A 19,716-nucleotide genomic window follows, 5' to 3' on the forward strand; every position below is an offset into this window, starting at 1 on the left:
CTTTATTATATTTACTTTGAGAATTTAACAAAAAACTGAGAAAAAAAGTTGACTAACGTACCATCCATAAAGGATTTTTGAATTTGAGACGTATTAATGAATAGCGCGCAATACATCTAAGTTTCAGAATTTTTTTCTCTTGTTTTGGAAAATACCTCCATCACGATTTTTTTATATGTTATGCTTTATTATATTTACTTTGAGAATTTAACAAGAAACTGAGAAAAAAAGTTGACTAACGTACCATCCATAAAGGATTTTTGAATTTGAGACGTATTACCGAATAACCCGCAATACATCTAAGTTTCAGAATTTTTTTCTCTTGTTTTGGAAAATACCTCCATCACGATTTTTTTATATGTTATGCTTTATTATATTTACTTTGAGAATTTAACAAAAAACTGAGAAAAAAAGTTGACTAACGTACCATCCATACAGGATTTTTGAATTTGAGACGTATTAATGAATAGCGCGCAATACATCTAAGTTTCAGAATTTTTTTCGCTTGTTTTGAAAAATACCTCCATCACGATTTTTTTATATGTTATGCTTTATTATATTTACTTTGAGAATTTAACAAGAAACTGAGAAAAAAAGTTGACTAACGTACCATCCATAAAGGATTTTTGAATTTGAGACGTATTAACGAATAGCGCGCAATACATCTAAGTTTCAGAATTTTTTTCGCTTGTTTTGGAAAATACCTCCATCACGATTTTTTTTATATGTTATGCTTTATTATATTTACTTTGAGAATTTAACAAAAAACTGAGAAAAAAAGTTGACTAACGTACCATCCATAAAGGATTTTTGAATTTGAGACGTATTACCGAATAACCCGCAATACATCTAAGTTTCAGAATTTTTTTCTCTTGTTTTGGAAAATACCTCCATCACGATTTTTTTATATGTTATGCTTTATTATATTTACTTTGAGAATTTAACAAAAAACTGAGAAAAAAAGTTGACTAACGTACCATCCATAAAGGATTTTTGAATTTGAGACGTATTAATGAATAGCGCGCAATACATCTAAGTTTCAGAATTTTTTTCTCTTGTTTTGGAAAATACATCCATCACGATTTTTTTATATGTTATGCTTTATTATATTTACTTTGAGAATTTAACAAGAAACTGAGAAAAAAAGTTGACTAACGTACCATCCATAAAGGATTTTTGAATTTGAGACGTATTACCGAATAACCCGCAATACATCTAAGTTTCAGAATTTTTTTCTCTTGTTTTGGAAAATACCTCCATCACGATTTTTTTATATGTTATGCTTTATTATATTTACTTTGAGAATTTAACAAAAAACTGAGAAAAAAAGTTGACTAACGTACCATCCATAAAGGATTTTTGAATTTGAGACGTATTAATGAATAGCGCGCAATACATCTAAGTTTCAGAATTTTTTTCGCTTGTTTTGAAAAATACCTCCATCACGATTTTTTTATATGTTATGCTTTATTATATTTACTTTGAGAATTTAACAAGAAACTGAGAAAAAAAGTTGACTAACGTACCATCCATAAAGGATTTTTGAATTTGAGACGTATTAACGAATACAGCGCAATACATCTAAATTTCAGAATTTTTCTCGCTTGTTTTGAAAAATACCTTCATCACGATTTTTTTATATGTTATGCTTTATTATATTTACTTTGAGAATTTAACAAGAAACTGAGAAAAAAAGTTGACTAACGTACCATCCATAAAGGATTTTTGAATGTGAGACGTATTACCGAATAGCCCGCAATACATATAAGTTTCAGAATTTTTTTCTCTTGTTTTGGAAAATACCTCCATCACGTTTTTTTTATATGTTATGTTTTATTATATTTACTTTAAGAATTTAACAAAAAACTGAGAAAAAAAGTTGACTAACGTACCATCCATAAAGGATTTTTGAATTTGAGACGTATTAACGAATAGCGCGCAATACATCTAAGTTTCAGAATTTTTTTCGCTTGTTTTGGAAAATACCTCCATCACGATTTTTTTATATGTTATGCTTTATTATATTTACTTTGAGAATTTAACAAAAAACTGAGAAAAAAAGTTGACTAACGTACCATCCATAAAGGATTTTTGAATTTGAGTGGCATTATCTACTCACCGTCAATACATCGCCGGTTTAAATTTTTTTTCCAAACATATGTAACATATATAACATTTTTCTTGTCAATATTATCTGTTTTATTCATTTTTGATAAATTTATACCAAATTTTTGTGAAAATATGAAAAAAAAATTTATGGATGGAATTTATGGCTAAGGTAACACCGGTAAAACCGACGCATATGACCGGTACTAAAAATTCGCAATTAATGAAATCGATTCATCTCTGGAATATAATTAAACGTACAAGTTTTCGATTTCTAAATAGTTTTTTTAATTTTTTTTTTGAAATTTAAAGAACGAAAAATTTTCAAATCGATTTTTCTAGAAAACGGTGTATCCTATTGACTTAAAGCAAGAGTACCTTTTAGTACAAGAATACTTTACAATTTAATAATCCATAGTCAAAAATGCTTAAAAATAAAGACAAAAAAGTTATGCGATAAAATAACCGTTGACCTACCCAAAACCGACGCATATGACCGGTACTATAAATTCGCAATTAATGAAATCCATTCATCTCTGGCATATAATTAAACATACAAGTTTTCGTTTTTCTAAATAGTTTTTTTTAACTTTTTTTGAAATTTAAAGAACGAAAAATTTTCAAATCGATTTTTCTAGAAAACGGTGTATTCTATCGACTTAAAGTAAGAGTATCTTTTAATACAAAAATACCTAACAATTTAATAAACCAGAGTCAAAAATGCTTCAAAATTAAAGACAAAAAAGTTATGCGATAAAATAATCGTTGCCCTACCCAAAACGGACGCCTATGACTGGTACTAGAAATTCGCAATTAATGAAATCGATTCATCTCTGGAAGATAAATATGCGTACCAATTTTCGTTTTTCTAACTAGAAACGTTCTGGAGGAATTTAAGAAAAACTAATTACAAGACGCCATCTTCAAAGAGCTCTAGCTCCCTTAGGAAGCATTTTCGGATTAGGTGAATTGGTTAAATTATTGTCTTAATATTATCTGAGGAATCTCCTGTCTTCGTTTGTCGGTAGAGTTTCTGGACACCCTGTATAATCCATTATCTGTTTCTTTACTTTTCTCCTCCTTTTTTTTAGAAAATGATACAGCTGCTACAGTGTATAAATGGTCTCAGGTAAAGATTGGAGGATTCTCATTTTCTCCGAGGTGTGGTATGCCAATTATATCCACAGCAAACAATTTATCTGCCTATTCATTCGGAGGCGTATTTGATGTAGAAGATGACGAGGAAGATCTGTGTGGTAATTTTTATAACGAATTTCTTCAACTTGAATTAGAAAAATTAAGTTGGAGGAATGTTAGCTTGAGTGGAAAAAAGGACAGATCTGCTAAGTCTAAACAAGACAAAGAGAATGTGGATGAAGGTAAATAAAAATTTTGATAAATTCTCTATAGAATTAGAATTTTTTATTTCAAGGACTACTCCTTTGTTGTATTATAATCGGAGCAACCTAAATTCGAACACTCTTTTATGAGATTTTTCACTTAACTAAACTAAATGTCAAACAATTAGGAATGGGTGTCATAGTTTTAATGACACCATAACCCACGGCGGTTCTTATACATTACTACGGTTGCCCAGATCGACTAACCAATGAACATTAAGGGTGCGATTACGTCAAGAGAGTACTGTCATTTGAATCGTAATATGATTTTTTTCGAATCCTGAGAAAACTAATAAGTATTTTAGAAAAATTTAAATGCAGGATGAAAGATTACATTATTAACGAGGGCGGAAAGCCCCTTAGAATAAACAAGCAGTTTCTATTGAATGAAATATTTGAAATTAAATATCACACTTCTCTTTTATTTTCAGCCCTGTAACTTATTAAAATAAACATTATAGAAGTTTTCAGGTACTTTCGGCCCTCGGTAATAATGTAGTCTTTCATTCTGAGTTTAAATTTTTCAAAAATATTTATTAGTTTTCTCAGGATTCGAAAAAAATGAATACAATTAAAACACATTGAGAATTTTGACATGCGTCAAAATTTTGCATTAACTCAATGTAAAATTCTAAAATGTTGAATTCCAGCTTCCCTAATTATTTCACATCAAAAGACATTACAAACTATTTGTAGAGGATTGAAATCTGTATTGAAAACAACTGTCAAAATTGGTCTACGAATTAAACATATTCCAAAATTTTGTAAAAATGTAATACATTTCAGTTTTCAGCCCAAACTTAGGCCACACACAATGCAATAATGTTCACATTTTTAACTGTCAATATTTTTATTTTATTATCTATTGTTTAAAAACAATACAGTTGATAAGATACCCTCAGTTGCGGAGAAAGTATTAATATTAAAGATTTTTTATTCAGTCAATGGTGTGAGCACTGTCAGTTAAGTAGTAACGTGTGGCCTAACTTTTACACGCATACCTATTGTGGCAAATGTATCATATTTTTCAAAATTTTGGAATGCATTTAAATCGTAGAACAATTCTGACTTTGATTTTAATACAGATTTTACTTCTCTACAAGTATTCTTTCATGACTTTTGATGTAAAATAATTAGGGAAGCAGGAATTCAACAATTTAGAATTTTACATTGAGTTTCCTATGGCCCGTTTTACGATTCACCACCCGGTATAAGATAAAATGTGTATTATTTGTTTTATTATTTCATAATAACACAAATAATACACATATATACACAATAACACACATTCAATGATCGAAAATCATTTAAAAATATGGGATTGTGTACTCTTGTGACGTAAAGTCAAAAATATAAGTCTCCACACCACCGTCGGTCAAGACAACCGTAATAAAGTCTAATAACCGTGACCATAACCCACCGATACAAACTTGACGGCAAACAAATTCAACAAATTTTTCCTCACATATTAGTTTTTCGCTACCGTTCAAGTTTAACAGGAAATCGCTGTTGCCAAATGAAAAACATATTTGTATTTACCAAACCAGCTACGGGTTTTACTGTTTCTCTTTGTCTTTAAGAGTGAAACAAAGAATAGTACTATAAGTGTCAAACTGACATTATCACATGGAATGATTAATGGAAGATTTTTGTTTGTTTATTTTTTTTTCTTCTGCTTTTATGGCCTTTGGGAGCTGTTCCCATTTAGCCAGCAACATTTCATAAAATTAACGCCTACCATACAACAAAACTATTACGAACCTAATTGACCAATCAAGAAAAGGGAAGGGAAAGTGAAGTTGGTTAAAAAATAAACTGTCGTTAAAATATTACCTAACTAAATAAATAAAATATAATTAGAAAACAATAATTTTACATTATATTTAACCTCCAATATTATGAGAGACATCTCACCAAATATCATAATGACGTTATATATACTCGTCACTAGTTCTAGCCAATGAAGTGCTAACTGTAATAGGAATAGCATGTCAAAAAATCTAATTTTTTAATTTAGAATATGGCAACAACGGGAAAATTACGTGCATTCCTTATTGTTTGACTTTTCCTATGACAGTTTGTTTGATAAATGTATGTCCGCAAATGCTTCATTTCGGGTGTTGAAATTTTTATTTCAAACTGTCAATTTATTTATTGCTGAAGACCAGTTTAGGTATGAAAATTAAGTTTGGCGAGTTTTAAGAGGTAGAGGCGCGCATACGGGTAATTGTCTGAATTTTTTAAAGAAAAAAATAGTACGCCACTGATATATGTCAAATTAAAAATTATTTTTATATTTCAGGTTTAATTTGTGATAAAAAACCTCTCTTGTCTTATTTTCATATGGAGCACCATTTTTATGCAAAAAATAAAACATCTTGGCGCGTATTTTTCATTTCTTAATACATTATCAAGACCTATCCAATATACAGGGTCTCCCGAAAAGATTGGTCATAAATTATACCACAGATTCTGGGGTCAAAAATAGATTGATTGAACCTCACTTACCTATACAGGGTGTCCAGAAACTCTACCGACAAACGAAGACAGGAGATTCCTCAGATAATTTTAAGACAATTTAACCCAATTCACCTAGTCCGAAAATGCTTTTTAAGGGAGCTAGAGCTCTTTTAAAATGGCGTCATGAAATTAGTTTTTCTTAAATATCTCCAGAACGCTTCTATTTAGAAAAACGAAAATTGGTATGCTTATTTACTTTTCAGAGATGAATCGATTCCATCCATTGTAAATTTCTAGTACCGGTCATAGGCGTGCGTTTTGGGTAGAGCAATGGGTATTTTATCGCATAACTTTTTTGTCCTTAACTTTTATGCAATTTTGACACCGGATTATTAAATTGTGAGGTATTCTAGTACTAAAAGGTACTCTTGATTTAAGTCGGTAGGACACACCGTTTTCTAGAAAAATCGATTTGAAAGTTTTTCGTTTTTGGAATTTGAAAAAAATTGAAAGAACTTTTTAACAAAAAATGAAGTATTTTACCAACATAAAGTAAGAGTAACTTTTAGTACTCGAATACCTCATAATTTAATAATCTATTGTCAAAAATGCTCAAAAATTCAAGACAAAAAAGTTATGCTATAAAATAACTGTTGACCTATCCAAAACGGACGCCTATGACCAGTACTAGAAATTCGCAATTAATGAAATCGATTTATCTCTGGAATATAAATAAATGTACCAGTTTTCGTCTTTCTAAACAGTTTTTTTTTTGTAATTTTTTTTAATTCAAAAAGCGAAAAGATTTCAAATCGATTTTTCTAGAATACGGTGTGTCCTACCGATTTAAAACAAGAGTACCTTTTAGTACCAGAATACTTCCCAATTTAATAATCCAGTATCAGAAATGCACAAAAGTTAAAGATAAAAAAGTTATGCGATAAAATAACCGTTGCCCTACCCAAAACGGACGCCTATGATCGGTACTAGAAATTTGCAATAGATGGATTAGATTTATATCTTGAAGATAAATACGCGTACCAATTTTTGTTTTTCTAAATAGAAGCGTTCTGGAGGTATTTAAGAAAAACTAATTACAAGACGCCATCTTCAAAGAGCTCTAGCTCCCTTAGGAAGCATTTTCGGACTAAGTGAATTGGGTTAAATTATCTTAAAATTATCTGAAGAATCTCCTGTCTTCGTTTGTCGGTAGAGTTTCTGGACACCCTGTATACAATAGTGCACACAAAAAAAGTTACAGCCCTTTGAAGTTACAAAATGAAAATCGATTTTTTTTCATATATCGAAAACTCTTGGAGATTTTTTATTGAAAATGGACATGTGGCATTATTATGGCAGCAACATCTTAAAAAAATTAAAGTTAAATTTGTGCATCCCATAAAAATTTTATGGGGGTTTTGTTCCCTTCAACCCCCCCAAACTTCTGTGTACGTTCCAATTAAATTATTATTGTGGCACCATTAGTTAAACACAGTGTTTTTAAAACTTTTTTTGTCTCTTAGTACTTTTTCGATAAACCAGTGTTTATCGAGATATTTTGAATATTTGTCGAATCCACCACATATTTTGTATAAGGTTAAGTACGATTATTTATAGACCTGTTAATAATCTGAAAATTTATTTATAATTTACATTTTTAGGTATATTTTGAAAAAGAATCTCGCATCTCGATAAAAGGTGACTTAACAGAAAAAGGCTAAGAGGCAAAAAAGTTTTAAAAACACTGTGTTTAACTAATGGTACCACAATAATAGTTTAATTGGAACGTACACAAACATTTGGGGGGTTTAAAGGAACAAAATCCCCATAAAATTTTTATGTAAATATATTAAAAAAGAAGCCGCATCTCGATAAAAAGTGGCTTATCGAAAAAATAGTAAGAGGCAAGAAAATTTTAAAAACGTTGTGTTTAACTAATGGTACCACAATAATGAATTAATTGGAACGTACACAAAAGTTTGGGGAGGTTTAAGGGAACAAAACCCCCATAAAATTTTTATGTGGTGGACAATTTTCACTATAATTATGTTTTAAGATGTTCCTGCCATAAGAGTGATACATGTCCATTTTCAATAAAAAATATTTAATAGTTTTCGATGTATTGAAAAAAATTGATTTTCATTTTGTAACTTCAAAGGGCTGTAACTTTTTTTATGAGCATATTTGTACTAAGGTAAGTTAGGTTCAATCAAACTATTTTTGACCCTAGAATGTGTGGTATAATTTATGACTAATCTTTTCGGGACACCCTGTATAATAATACTAAACTAGAACAATAACAGAAAATATTACTACTACGATTTTAACTAGGTGCAAAGCTACAAAAAATGTTCAAAATAACCTCCTTTACTGATGACCGAAGAATTTTATATACATCATTCGCGCGCGTACGGGTAATAGTCTGAATTTTTTTAGAAAAAATTAGTACGCCACTGAGATATATCCAATTAAAAATCATTTTTGAATTTCTCGTATAATTTGTGACAAAAAATATATTATCTTACCTTTTTTTCATATGAGGCGCCGTTTTTATACAAAAAAAATAGAACATATTAACGCTTACAAAGTATTTGAGGTCGTTTCCATTACTGATAGAGAGTTATTTTAAATACTACTTTGTAAACGTTAATGTTTTATTTTTTTCCGTAAAAATGGCGCCTCATGAAAAAAAAGGCAAGAAATATTTTTTGTCGTAAATTGAATGAGGAATTCAAGAATGATTTTTAATTTGACATATCTCAGTGACGAACTATTTGTATCTTTAAATAAATTCAGACCATTACCGTACGCGCGCCAATGATGAATATAAAATTCTTTTGTTGCATCTTAAGGCGGCAATTTTGAAAATTTCTTGTAGCTTTGCACCTAGTTAAAATCTTATTAGTGATATTTTCTGTTATTGTTGTAGTTTGGTATTATTGTATTGTATAGCTCTTGATAATGCATTAAGAAATGAAAAATACGTGCCAAGATGTTTTATTTTTTTGCATAAAAATGGTGCACCGTATGAAAAAAAAAAAGAATGTGTGTGTACTTTGTACGCACGTAAGAAGTTATATTTCTATTGTATGATTTCAACGAAATAAATATACTTTAAACAGTTTATTTTTATTTAATTTAAATATTAATCTAATTTTAATGCTTAGCTTTTTCCAAAAATAAAAAAAAAAAGAATAGGAATGGTCCGGACTTGAACCCAAGACCTATCGATATCTAGCCGAATGCTCTACCAATAACGCTACGGGCTCTCTGTTTATATAGTTTCTTGGACATAATGACAATTCACGGTAACAAACAGACGAAGTGAAGTATAAATAAAGATGTTTTAATAATACTACTTATCTTACTCCCGAGGAAGACAAATCCAAAAACACAAAAATTATAATAAATATATTTACTAAAAACAATAATACATTCTTTTCACACCTTTTTTGCACTGATATATACATAACTTAAAAGATTTAGCAACTTATAACGCCATACTATCTGTGTGCGCATGCGCGCAGGATAATAAAAATTCACTCCCAATCGCGCCTAAAGAAGTATAACTTAAAAAAGACTAGAAAGGTTTTTTTATCATAAATAATACGTGAAATATAGAAATAATTTTTAATTTGAAATATCTCAGTGTCGTACTATTTTTATATTTAAAAAAAATCAGTCGATTGCCCGTATGCGCGCCAATGATGAATACAAAATTCTTAGTTGTATGTCAAAAAATACATAATAACAACCTCTTAGAATCCACCAAATTTCATTTTTATAGCTCCGGCAGTTTTGGAGCAATAAATAAATTGGCAGTTTGAAATAAAAATTTCAACACCCCCTATCTCGAAAATGAAGCTTTTGCGGACATACGTGTATAGAGCAAACTGTCATTAATCTTTTATGTAGAATTACTCTTCAAAGTTTGTCATACTTATTTAGTAACACTTGTATATCGCTGTAGGTCTGACTTTGGGCCAAGGGTGTTATAAAGGTAAAAGAGAATATTGAGAACAATAAATATGTATTACTTTTAATAGTATTATTCATATTACCACGTTTTTATATACTTCGCATGTTCTTCGCCTGTCTCTTTGTCATTTCGTCCGGGCAAAATCTTACTTAAAAAAAAACAAACTTACAGATATACTTACTAGATATTACATACTTAGCTAGATATATGAAATTTTCAGAATAGCTCAGAACTCGAGGACAATGCAATATTCATCAGCTTCTCCATGGATGCATTGAGTTTTATTTGGAATTTTAATCGATTTTAAATTTGATATGCTAAAATTAGTTCTCGCTTTTCTCAAAAGATGGCGCTACTAGTTTTCTCAATAGATGGCGTTACTTTCTGTCATGTAAAATTTTCTATCCATTTATAGCCGCTACTGAATATTTAAAATTGCCTCGCTTGTTTGTTTACATACAAAATTCCCAAAAACAAATATTTTATTAAAATTAAAAATATTTCCCTTCACATCGATTACAAAATTCTTTCATGGCGTAGGAATTGAAACAACAAAATAGTTTATAATTTTATATTGTGTCTTATAAATAATAAAAACGTGGTAGTATAAAAAGTTCTTTTTTTATAAAAGTGTAATTGTAAAGCCATTGGCTGTTGCAACACTTTTCAAGTATCTTCCATGACTTTATATCGTTTACCAGGTTTTTCGGCTTAAAGTTACTTTGATATATATTTTAACTAAGGAGCCATGTATTTTCTATGGAATTCAAATCTGCACTTTTTGGTGGCCATTCATAACATTTATGTTGTTGACTGACTCGGTCCGTATGAACGAGATAATTATACTGTAATATAAGCATTTACTAGTATCCCAAACTGATGTAGACTCTTGAAAATACTATTGGTTCAGGGTCGTATTTAATATATGTGCCAATGGTGCTTTTACGAACAAGTCAATTTATTAAGTTATGGTACATTGGAGAGATCTTTTATATTGGTCTTATTATTGATACGATTGTGATTGTTTTATGTGAGTCATCTCCAATATATGTACATCTTTTGTTCTAGGTCTTTTCTTTTTCCTATATCTGTTCGTTTCCAAAATCAAAAGAGTGGCTATTATCCAGCGAATGCTAAGTTAAGGCTGTAATGTTTGAGATAGGTTGGTTTGTACACGATGTTTGTGTGCAACAACCCTTCTATGTAGGATATTGTATATGTAGTATTTGTTTGAATCGATGACGTTACTATTGTTATTGCTAGGTATAGTTTGGGTATGCTAGGGATAAAGATTGCCCTGATGATCGCCAACATTCGTTATAGATAGGCATATCAAGAAGAATAGTTTGGGTTTGTTTTAGATTGGTATCGATACTTATTGAAAATGGGGTAGATAGCCGAAACGTTTAAGAATTAATAAAGTGTTTTATTTGGACACATTTTTATTATTAATTTTACTACTTTATTTTATTTTAATTACGAAAAAAAGTTATTCTTCATAAACAGTTCTGCATTACATTTCTTTTACTAATTATTAAATTGATTATGATTTGTTTTATGACAGATGTTGCAGAAGAAAAGGAGGTAGAAGATATTAAACAAAAAGTAGAAACAACGACTATTTCAGATGATGGCATATTTAAAGTAACTGTAGGCGGAGCGCCAAGCACTTCAGAAGGGGAAGTGATCAATTCAAAACAGAGTCCTTCATACTTTAGCCCATCTCCCAGAATGAATTGTGGTTTAGCTATTAAACACGGTGTTTTGTATCTATATGGTAACTATTAACTCTATTTCTAATTTAATTACAGTTTGAACATACACACGTCAGCAGAAAGTCTAACGATATATTTGAAATATGATGAAAATATTACACATAAAATAGGTTTTATATACAGTGAGGACGTTTGAGTTGGAATAAATTCATTTTGTCGATTGGTCGATTCTCGAGGTAAATCCCGAAACAGGTCTATTTGTATTTTTAAATTATAATTTTTTGGCATATATATATCATACTAGTGACGTCATCAATCTGGGCGTGATGACGTAATCGATGATTTTTTTAAATGAGGATAGGGGTCGTGTGATAGCTCATTCAAAAGGTTATTCAATTCTATATATATATATATATATATATATATATAATAAGCGAGTCTTCTACAGCTGTCGCCGCTTCTCGCATCCTAATTTCCAGTGATTTCTGTCGAAGCAATCTTCAGTTTTTAAGTCTCTGGCGGTCATTGCATCTTCGACATCTTCTCTCCAGGATCGTCTTGGTCTACCTCGTTTTCTTCTTGTGGGTGGAGTCCATTTTTCTATTTTTTTCGGCCATCTATTTTCAGGCATTCTCTGAAGGTGTCCATACCAGTTAAGTCTTTTGGCTTCGATTGTGTCTATTATATCTAGATCGATTTCCATTTGTCTCCTAATATCTTCGTTTCTCACCCTATCAAGTCTAGTGAGTCGGCAACATCGTCTCCAATAGTTCATTTCCATCGCCTTGATTTTTGACTTGTTTCTTTGGTTGATTTCCCAGAGTTCAGCGCCGTACAACCCAATACTTTCTATTATTGTTTTATACACTCTTCTTTTATTTTCTTTTGTTATTTTATTACTCCACAATAGTCCGTGTAGCTGTCTGGTGGCTGATCTTGCTTGGCCAATCCTGGAATGTATTTCGTCATTACTCCCTGCTTTTGAAGATATTTGGACTCCTAAGTATTTGAAGACTTCTGTTGGATTTATAGTTCCCATTTCAATTTGTAGACGTTCTGGTGTTTCTCCTACAACTAAGTACTCGGTTTTTTGTATATTAATTGTAAGGCCCCACTTAGTGTACTCCTCTTCCAGTTTTCTGAGCATATAGTCTATATCACTCTCGTCTTCAGCTAGAATGGCTTGGTCGTCAGCGAAGTGTATTGTGTACAATCTATCGTCATCGATTGGGATGCCCATATTGCAGCACTTTCTTCTCCACAGTGAGAGTGCCTCATTTAAATATATTTTAAAGAGTGTAGGTGCTATGCAGCAGCCTTGCTAGGCCCTTACTAATAGGAATTTCTCTCGTTAATTTGTTTCCAGTTTTAATGTTTACCGTCATATTTTTGTAAAGCTGTTGTACTGCTTGTATATTTTTTTTGCTTATTCCTTGTTTTTCCATTGCTATCCAGAGCATTGAAAGTGGTACACTATCGTATGCCTTTGTCAGATCAATAAAAACTATATGGGTGGAAAGGTTGTGGGCTAATCTTTTCTCAATAACTTGCTTTATAGAAAATATGCTGTCCATACAGGATCTGCCTGCACGAAAGCCATTTTGTTCTTCTACATCTGTCATCTCTTTTTCAATTTTATTTTTTATTATTTTTCCATAGAGTCTTGAGAGTGAGTTTATGACACTAAGCCCCCCTGTAGTTTGAACAATTTTTTCTATCTCCTTTTTTGTATATATTGTTAATATGTGCTTTTGTCCACTCATGTGGTAAATCATGACCTTTATAGAATAAGGTGAAAACATACGCAAGTAGTTCTCGTAATACTTGTGGGCTGTGTTTTAGTAATTCGTTCGGTATTCCTTGTGGTCCGCATGACTTTCGATTTTTTAGAGTTCGTATTGCATTCTCGACTTCCTGTACTGTTATTTCATCGTCTTCATCGTATTCTACTTCATATGTTGTTGTACTGATGTTCGTGAATTGCGGTCTTGTTTCAGTCAAAAGTTGCGAGTAATATTCACTAATATAAACATTAACATAATTATTTATACAGAGTGCCCAAAAAAATGTTTAATTAAATTGAGACAAAAAGAAGAATGTATGTAATTTATTTAATGCAAAATACATTTTACTGCAAGTACATTTTTACTCTGTCAAAAAACAAAAAAAAATGTTAATTTGAAAAATAAACATTGTTTTTCGCTTAAATTAAATGTTCTAACTGCTGAGAGGTAGGTAGGTGGCAGCTTTAATATTGAATATAAGCGAAAAATAATATTTATTTATCAAACAACAGTAAAATTTATTTCGAATGAAATACATTAAATACATTCTTCTTTTTGTCTCAATTAATTTAATTTAAAAAAAAATTTGGGCAGCCTGTATAAATAATTATATTAATGTTTATATTAGTGAATAGAGCTACTGAATAACTTTTGGAATGAGCTATCTCACGACCCCTATTCTCATTTAGAAAATCATTGATTACGTCATTACGCCCAGATGGATGACGTCACTAGTATGAATAGTATGATATAAATGCCAAGCAATTTTAATTTAAAAATAAAAATCTACCTTTTTCGGAATTTATCTCCATGTCGCCTATTCTCGAGAAAATGAAAGTATTCCAACTCAAACGTCCTCACGGTATATGCCATTATACAGTGATGAGCGCGCTAATAACCGGCAAAATAACGCAAAAGGTGGAAAACATAATACATTGCGAAAAAAAAGAGATGAAACTATACCATAGTGGAGGTGGAAATTATCGTTATAAACGTATAAATTAACATTACATTACATAGTTTCCCACCTTTAGACGTCTGTGATAGTAGTATTTTATAAAATTCTATTATCACAGTGACAGTTGTCATACTCCTCTGATACATCTGAAGGTGGGAAACTATGGAATGTAATGTTAATTTATACGTTTGTAACGATAATTTCTACCTCCACTAGTTTCATCTCTTTTTGTTTCGCAATGTTATAATTTCATACTTACTATGTTTTCCATCTTTTGTCGGTTATTAGCGCGCTCATCACTGTATATAGGTATTTAATAAATTAAATTAATGTAATAAATCGAAATAACTACTAAAAATATATAATACAATTAATTCTTTTTTAAGGTGGAATGTACGAGGAAGGGTCTAAGCAAGTTACCTTTAGCGATTTTTATTCATTAGATTTGAAAAAACTAGATGAATGGAAAACTATTATCGCAGATGATACGTCTAGTTTGGAGTGGCTAGAATCTGACTCAGAGGATGAAGATGTTAGTGATGATAATGACGATGAGGAGGAGGACGTCGACGAAGATGAAGACTCGGATGAGTCAGAAATGGAAGTTGATTAACAGTGTTATTGAAAAGTGCCGATAAAAGGAAAATATTTTGTTATAAGTTGTCTGTGTTACATTTTATAATAAAAGTTATAACTCTTCTATTTTTACTGCAATATTGTCACCAAATTCCCACATATTTCTAGTATTTCTTGTTCACAGGTGTAAAAGATTTGAATTTTTTATTTTCTTTTAAGGCACATCGACCTATTATGTGGTATTAACGTGGCTCATTATTACAAAACATTTATTTTATTCAAAAAACAGTAAATCCTTTATAAAAGGTATATATTTAAAATCCCTAAAAAGGGCTACATCGCAATCACATAACTAGTTTTCGACTGGTTTACCAGTCATCATCAGTGCTTACGTGAAGTTTACATGCTAACCACCAAGATATAGTTTAACAAAAATATGTGGGTCAAATCCCTGTATAAGTGATCCGTTAAGGAAACATCGGTAAAAATGCCAATTAAAGCATGGATTTTTAAAATATTTTAATATTATGCCCCAGGTAACATCTGAGCTGTGGTTTGACTTGATTACATGGTGAAAGTCATGGTGAAATTACCATGTAATCAAGTCAAACCACAGCTCAGATGTTACCTGGGGCATAATATTAAAATATTTTAAACATCCATGCTTTAATTGGCATTTTTAACCGATGTTTCCTTAACGGACCACTTATACAGGGATTTGACCCACATATTTTTGTTAAACTATATCTTGGTGGTTAGCATGTAAACTTCACGTAAGCACTGATGATGACTGGTAAACCAGTCGAAAACTAGTTATGTGATTGTGATGTAGCCCTTTTTAGGGATTTTAAATACACTTGCGATCATAAAAAGCGGGTCACTCGATGAATTATTAAAGTTAGATGTCTCGAATTTTCTAAACCTGTTGTCCGATTTGAGTGATTTTTTTAGTATGTTATAGCATTATTCTTTAGCAATATCGCTATAATAATATTATTGCTAGACAGGTAAATTGTCATTATATACCGGGTGTAACAATCATACTGTGTTTGTTCCTCAAAGTTCGGAACACCCTGTGAAATGTTTTAGCATAGATAAAATATTGAAATTAAAACTCAATTGTAGCCTTAGGCTTTCTTAACATTTTCTTTTTGATTTATTTGTTTATGTTGGATAATAAAAAAAGTTAGGCACGTTAATAACTAGCCATGTTCTTCATCAATACAGGCTGTTTCTAAATAAGTGCGCCAAACGTTAGGGATAATTCTGCATGAAAAAAATAATGACGGTTTGCTTTATAAATATATATCCGCAAATGCTTCGTTTCCGAGATATGGGATGTTGAAGGTTTTCTTACAAACTGACGATTTATTTATTGCTCTAAAACCCATAGAGATATGCAAATAAAACTTGGTAGGTTTAAAGGGGCAGTTATTGAGCATTTTTTGACATACAATTAATAATTCTATATTCACCATTGGCGTGCATACGGGTATAAACATTTTAGATACATCCCGTATGCACGCCAATGGTTAATATAAAATTCTTAATTGTATGTCAAAAAATGCGCCATAACTACATCTTAACACCTACCAAATTTCATTTGCATATCTCAACCGGTTTTAGAGCAATAAATAAATCGTCAGTTTGTAAGAAAAAAATCAACATCCGGTATCTCGAAACCGAATAATTTGCGGCCATATGTTTATAAAGTAAAGGGTCATTATTTTTTCATGCAGAATTACCCCTTAAAGTTTGTCGCACTTATTTAGAAATACCCTGTATTGATGAAAAACATGGTTAGTTGTTAACGTGCCTAACTTTTTTATTATCCAACATAAACAAATAAAGCAAAAAAGAAAATGTTAAGAAATCCTAAGGCTACAATTGAGTTTTAATTTCAATATTTTATCTATGCTAAAACATTCCACAGGGTGTTCCGAACTTTGAGGAATAAACACAGTATGATTGTTACACCGGGTATACAATGACATTTTACCTGTCTAGCAACAATATTATTATAGCGATATTGTTAAAGAATAAGGCTATAACATACTAAACTATATAACTCACGCCATTTATTTGGTGTCTGTTTCTGTTTTTATTTTGTTTGTAGTTTTTATTATTTTTTGTTTTTTATTGTATTTTTTATTTTGTATAAGCTTTGTCCACAAATTGTAAAAAATTTTTGACAATAAAGCATACCTTACTAAAAAAATTTCTCAAATCGGACAACAGGTTTAGAAAATTCGAGACATCTAACTTGAATAATTCATCGAGTGACCCGCTTTAAAAGATTTACTGTTTTTTGTATTACATGGTATACAGCCAACTACAGGAAAACTTTTTCCTTGTGGATTTTTATTTTATTCAGTTACATTGGTTTTTGGTATTTTTGCAGAATCTACAGAGTTTTTCTTGAACGAAGCCTACTGATGTCTCTGTCAATGATGCCAACGTGAGAGCGGAGCACAGGATCTTCGTTAATAATTTTTCTGGTAGGCAGTACCAGTTTGGTGCTGGTAGCCAGTAGGTTGGCGTGGCCTTGATTGTGCCTGATATAAACGTAAAGCCTGGTTTAGTTGGGCATCAACACGTTTGGTGTGCGAACTGTTGTTGAGTCATACCATTTATTTATAACATACGTATGTAATTATATACAGGATGGGGCATTAGTGTGACAAAGACCAATTACTCGTTTACCGTAAGAGACACAAAAAAAGTTATTTAGGTAAAAGTTGGGGCACGGATAGGACCATAATCTAAAAATATTTTCAGATATACACAGTGCCGGATTTAAGGTACTTGCGGCCCTAGGCCAAATTACCCCGAGCGGCCCCTGATAACTTCACGATTATGTAAATAAAGCACAAAGGCTTAATAATAATAGTAATAATTAAAACTTTTATTTTAATTTTACTTTTTAAATTTCGTAATACAAAGTATAACATAAATGAATACAAATTCATTTATTCATCATTAAATAATCATGGTTTGCAAATTTGGGTAAAACCCCAAAACAGCTCTAACAACAATTTCTATATTTATAGAAATTTCGGAAAAAAATTTATAGAAAGAATTCTATATTTATAGAAGCCTTTGAGATGTTGGGTTTTCGAAGGATGCTGAAGATCTCTTGGACAGATCACGTGACCAACAACGAGGTGCTGAGGAGAATGGAGACTGAGAGAGAATGTGTAAATATTGTAAAAAACAGAAAAACTAGTTATCTAGGAAATAATTTACATAGGAGAAAGATACAACTTTTTACGACTCATAATGGAAGGGAAAGTGGAAGAAAGAAGAGGTTCAGGAAGAAGAAAATGCTCCTGGCTGAAGAACGTGAGAGACTGGACAGGTATGGACACACATTCGATACTAAGAACCTCTCAAGATAGAGAGCAATTTGCTGTAGTTATAGCCAACCTTCGGTAATGAAGAAGGCACCTTAAGAAGATATATATAATTCAAAATGTTAGCAAACAGCAGTTATTTGTAAAATTATTAATATTGCTAAAATTATTATATTATTAATTAGTATTGTAGTTAATTTTTAAAATTAAATACCATTTGTTTCATTCCGAGGGAAAAGTACAGGTGACAACAAAAGACTAAAAAAGCCGAGTTGAAAAGACATTATAACTAAAAGAACAAGCAAAATGATATGAACTGTACTAGCAATAGTCTACGGTACTGAAAAATAAAAATATTAAAGAATACAACAAATAAAATAAACCTCTAGATCGTTTAATTCATTATCCGTTATTCATAATTAGTAGTATTTTGACAACGACACGCGATTTGGGCGTCTAAACGTTAATAAAATTATTTTTTTCAATTTAATTGTGGCTTATTTCCCATCTAAATAGTTAATTATAAAAATGCCACAAGGAAATAGCTTCAGAACAACATTATTCTCTTATACTGAAAAACGTCAATGTCATATTCATAAATTCTTAATTTGTATAAAGTTGGATTAGTGATTAACATTAACACTCACTCTACCTCATACTCATAATAAATATCATATCTAAACACTCGCTTCTCTAGCTTATTTGGCTGCAAAATATTTAATCAAATTTTTAAAGTCTAAGGCTTGAAAAAGCTCAGCATTTGAAACAAAACTAACCAAACTAGACAATCTAGAATCTTCGTCAGAAGTCGAGTTCCTCATAGTTTTTAATTATTTTCAACACGCTGAATGATCGTTCTCCAGATGCATTAGATGTCATCACGCATAGTAGAATGCGCAAAGCCGTGTCCATATTCGGAAATAATGTTGTCAACTGTTTTTCATGAATGAGTTTCAGATACTTTAAAAGTGTAGGTATTCCTCGGAGACTTTTGTAATCTTGTTGTCATGAGGATTCTCTTTCTTCATCAAATCTACCTACAACAAAGCCTTTGAACGGTACACACTCTTCTCCAACGTCACCATCTATGTCGATTTGATATTTTTTAGTCAAAATAGAGACTTTTACCCTGATTTCTTCATTGGAAATTGACGATAAGTTGTTTAAAAATCCAAATTTTTCATTAAGACTGAAATAAACTTCGGATATTTCATTCAATTCTGAATAAAGCGTGTCAATTACAACATTGAATGTATATGTTAATCTTTAAGTCTTCTTTGCCATTAAAGTGGGGTTCAGTGGATTAATCTTCTTTGTCTTAGCCAAGGAGAGCTTTTCTTTTCGGGCGTCTTTTTATTTCAAGAATATAGGTTTCATTTTTAAAC

At 31.0% G+C, this 19,716-nt stretch overlaps 1 protein-coding gene across 2 annotated transcripts in view; it reads left to right on the forward strand.

The window, feature by feature from the left end:
• The window catches only part of LOC126890009 (kelch domain-containing protein 4), an 88,275-nt gene extending 73,171 nt beyond the window's left edge, over positions 1 to 15,104 (forward strand). Inside the window, exons 5-7 of one of the 2 annotated variants that reach the window (XM_050658809.1) lie at positions 3,198 to 3,485; positions 11,510 to 11,722; positions 14,789 to 15,104. In XM_050658809.1, coding sequence (XP_050514766.1) covers positions 3,198 to 3,485; positions 11,510 to 11,722; positions 14,789 to 15,015 — 728 coding nt within the window. In that variant the 3' untranslated portion in view covers positions 15,016 to 15,104. The remainder of the gene's footprint in view (positions 1 to 3,197; positions 3,486 to 11,509; positions 11,723 to 14,788) is intronic. The other variant, XM_050658810.1, reaches the window with a different exon arrangement.
• Positions 15,105 to 19,716: the final 4,612 nt, after the last annotated feature.

The sequence above is a fragment of the Diabrotica virgifera genome, chromosome 8 (assembly GCF_917563875.1).
Source record: "Diabrotica virgifera virgifera chromosome 8, PGI_DIABVI_V3a".
NCBI classification, from domain to species: Eukaryota; Metazoa; Arthropoda; class Insecta; order Coleoptera; family Chrysomelidae; genus Diabrotica; species Diabrotica virgifera.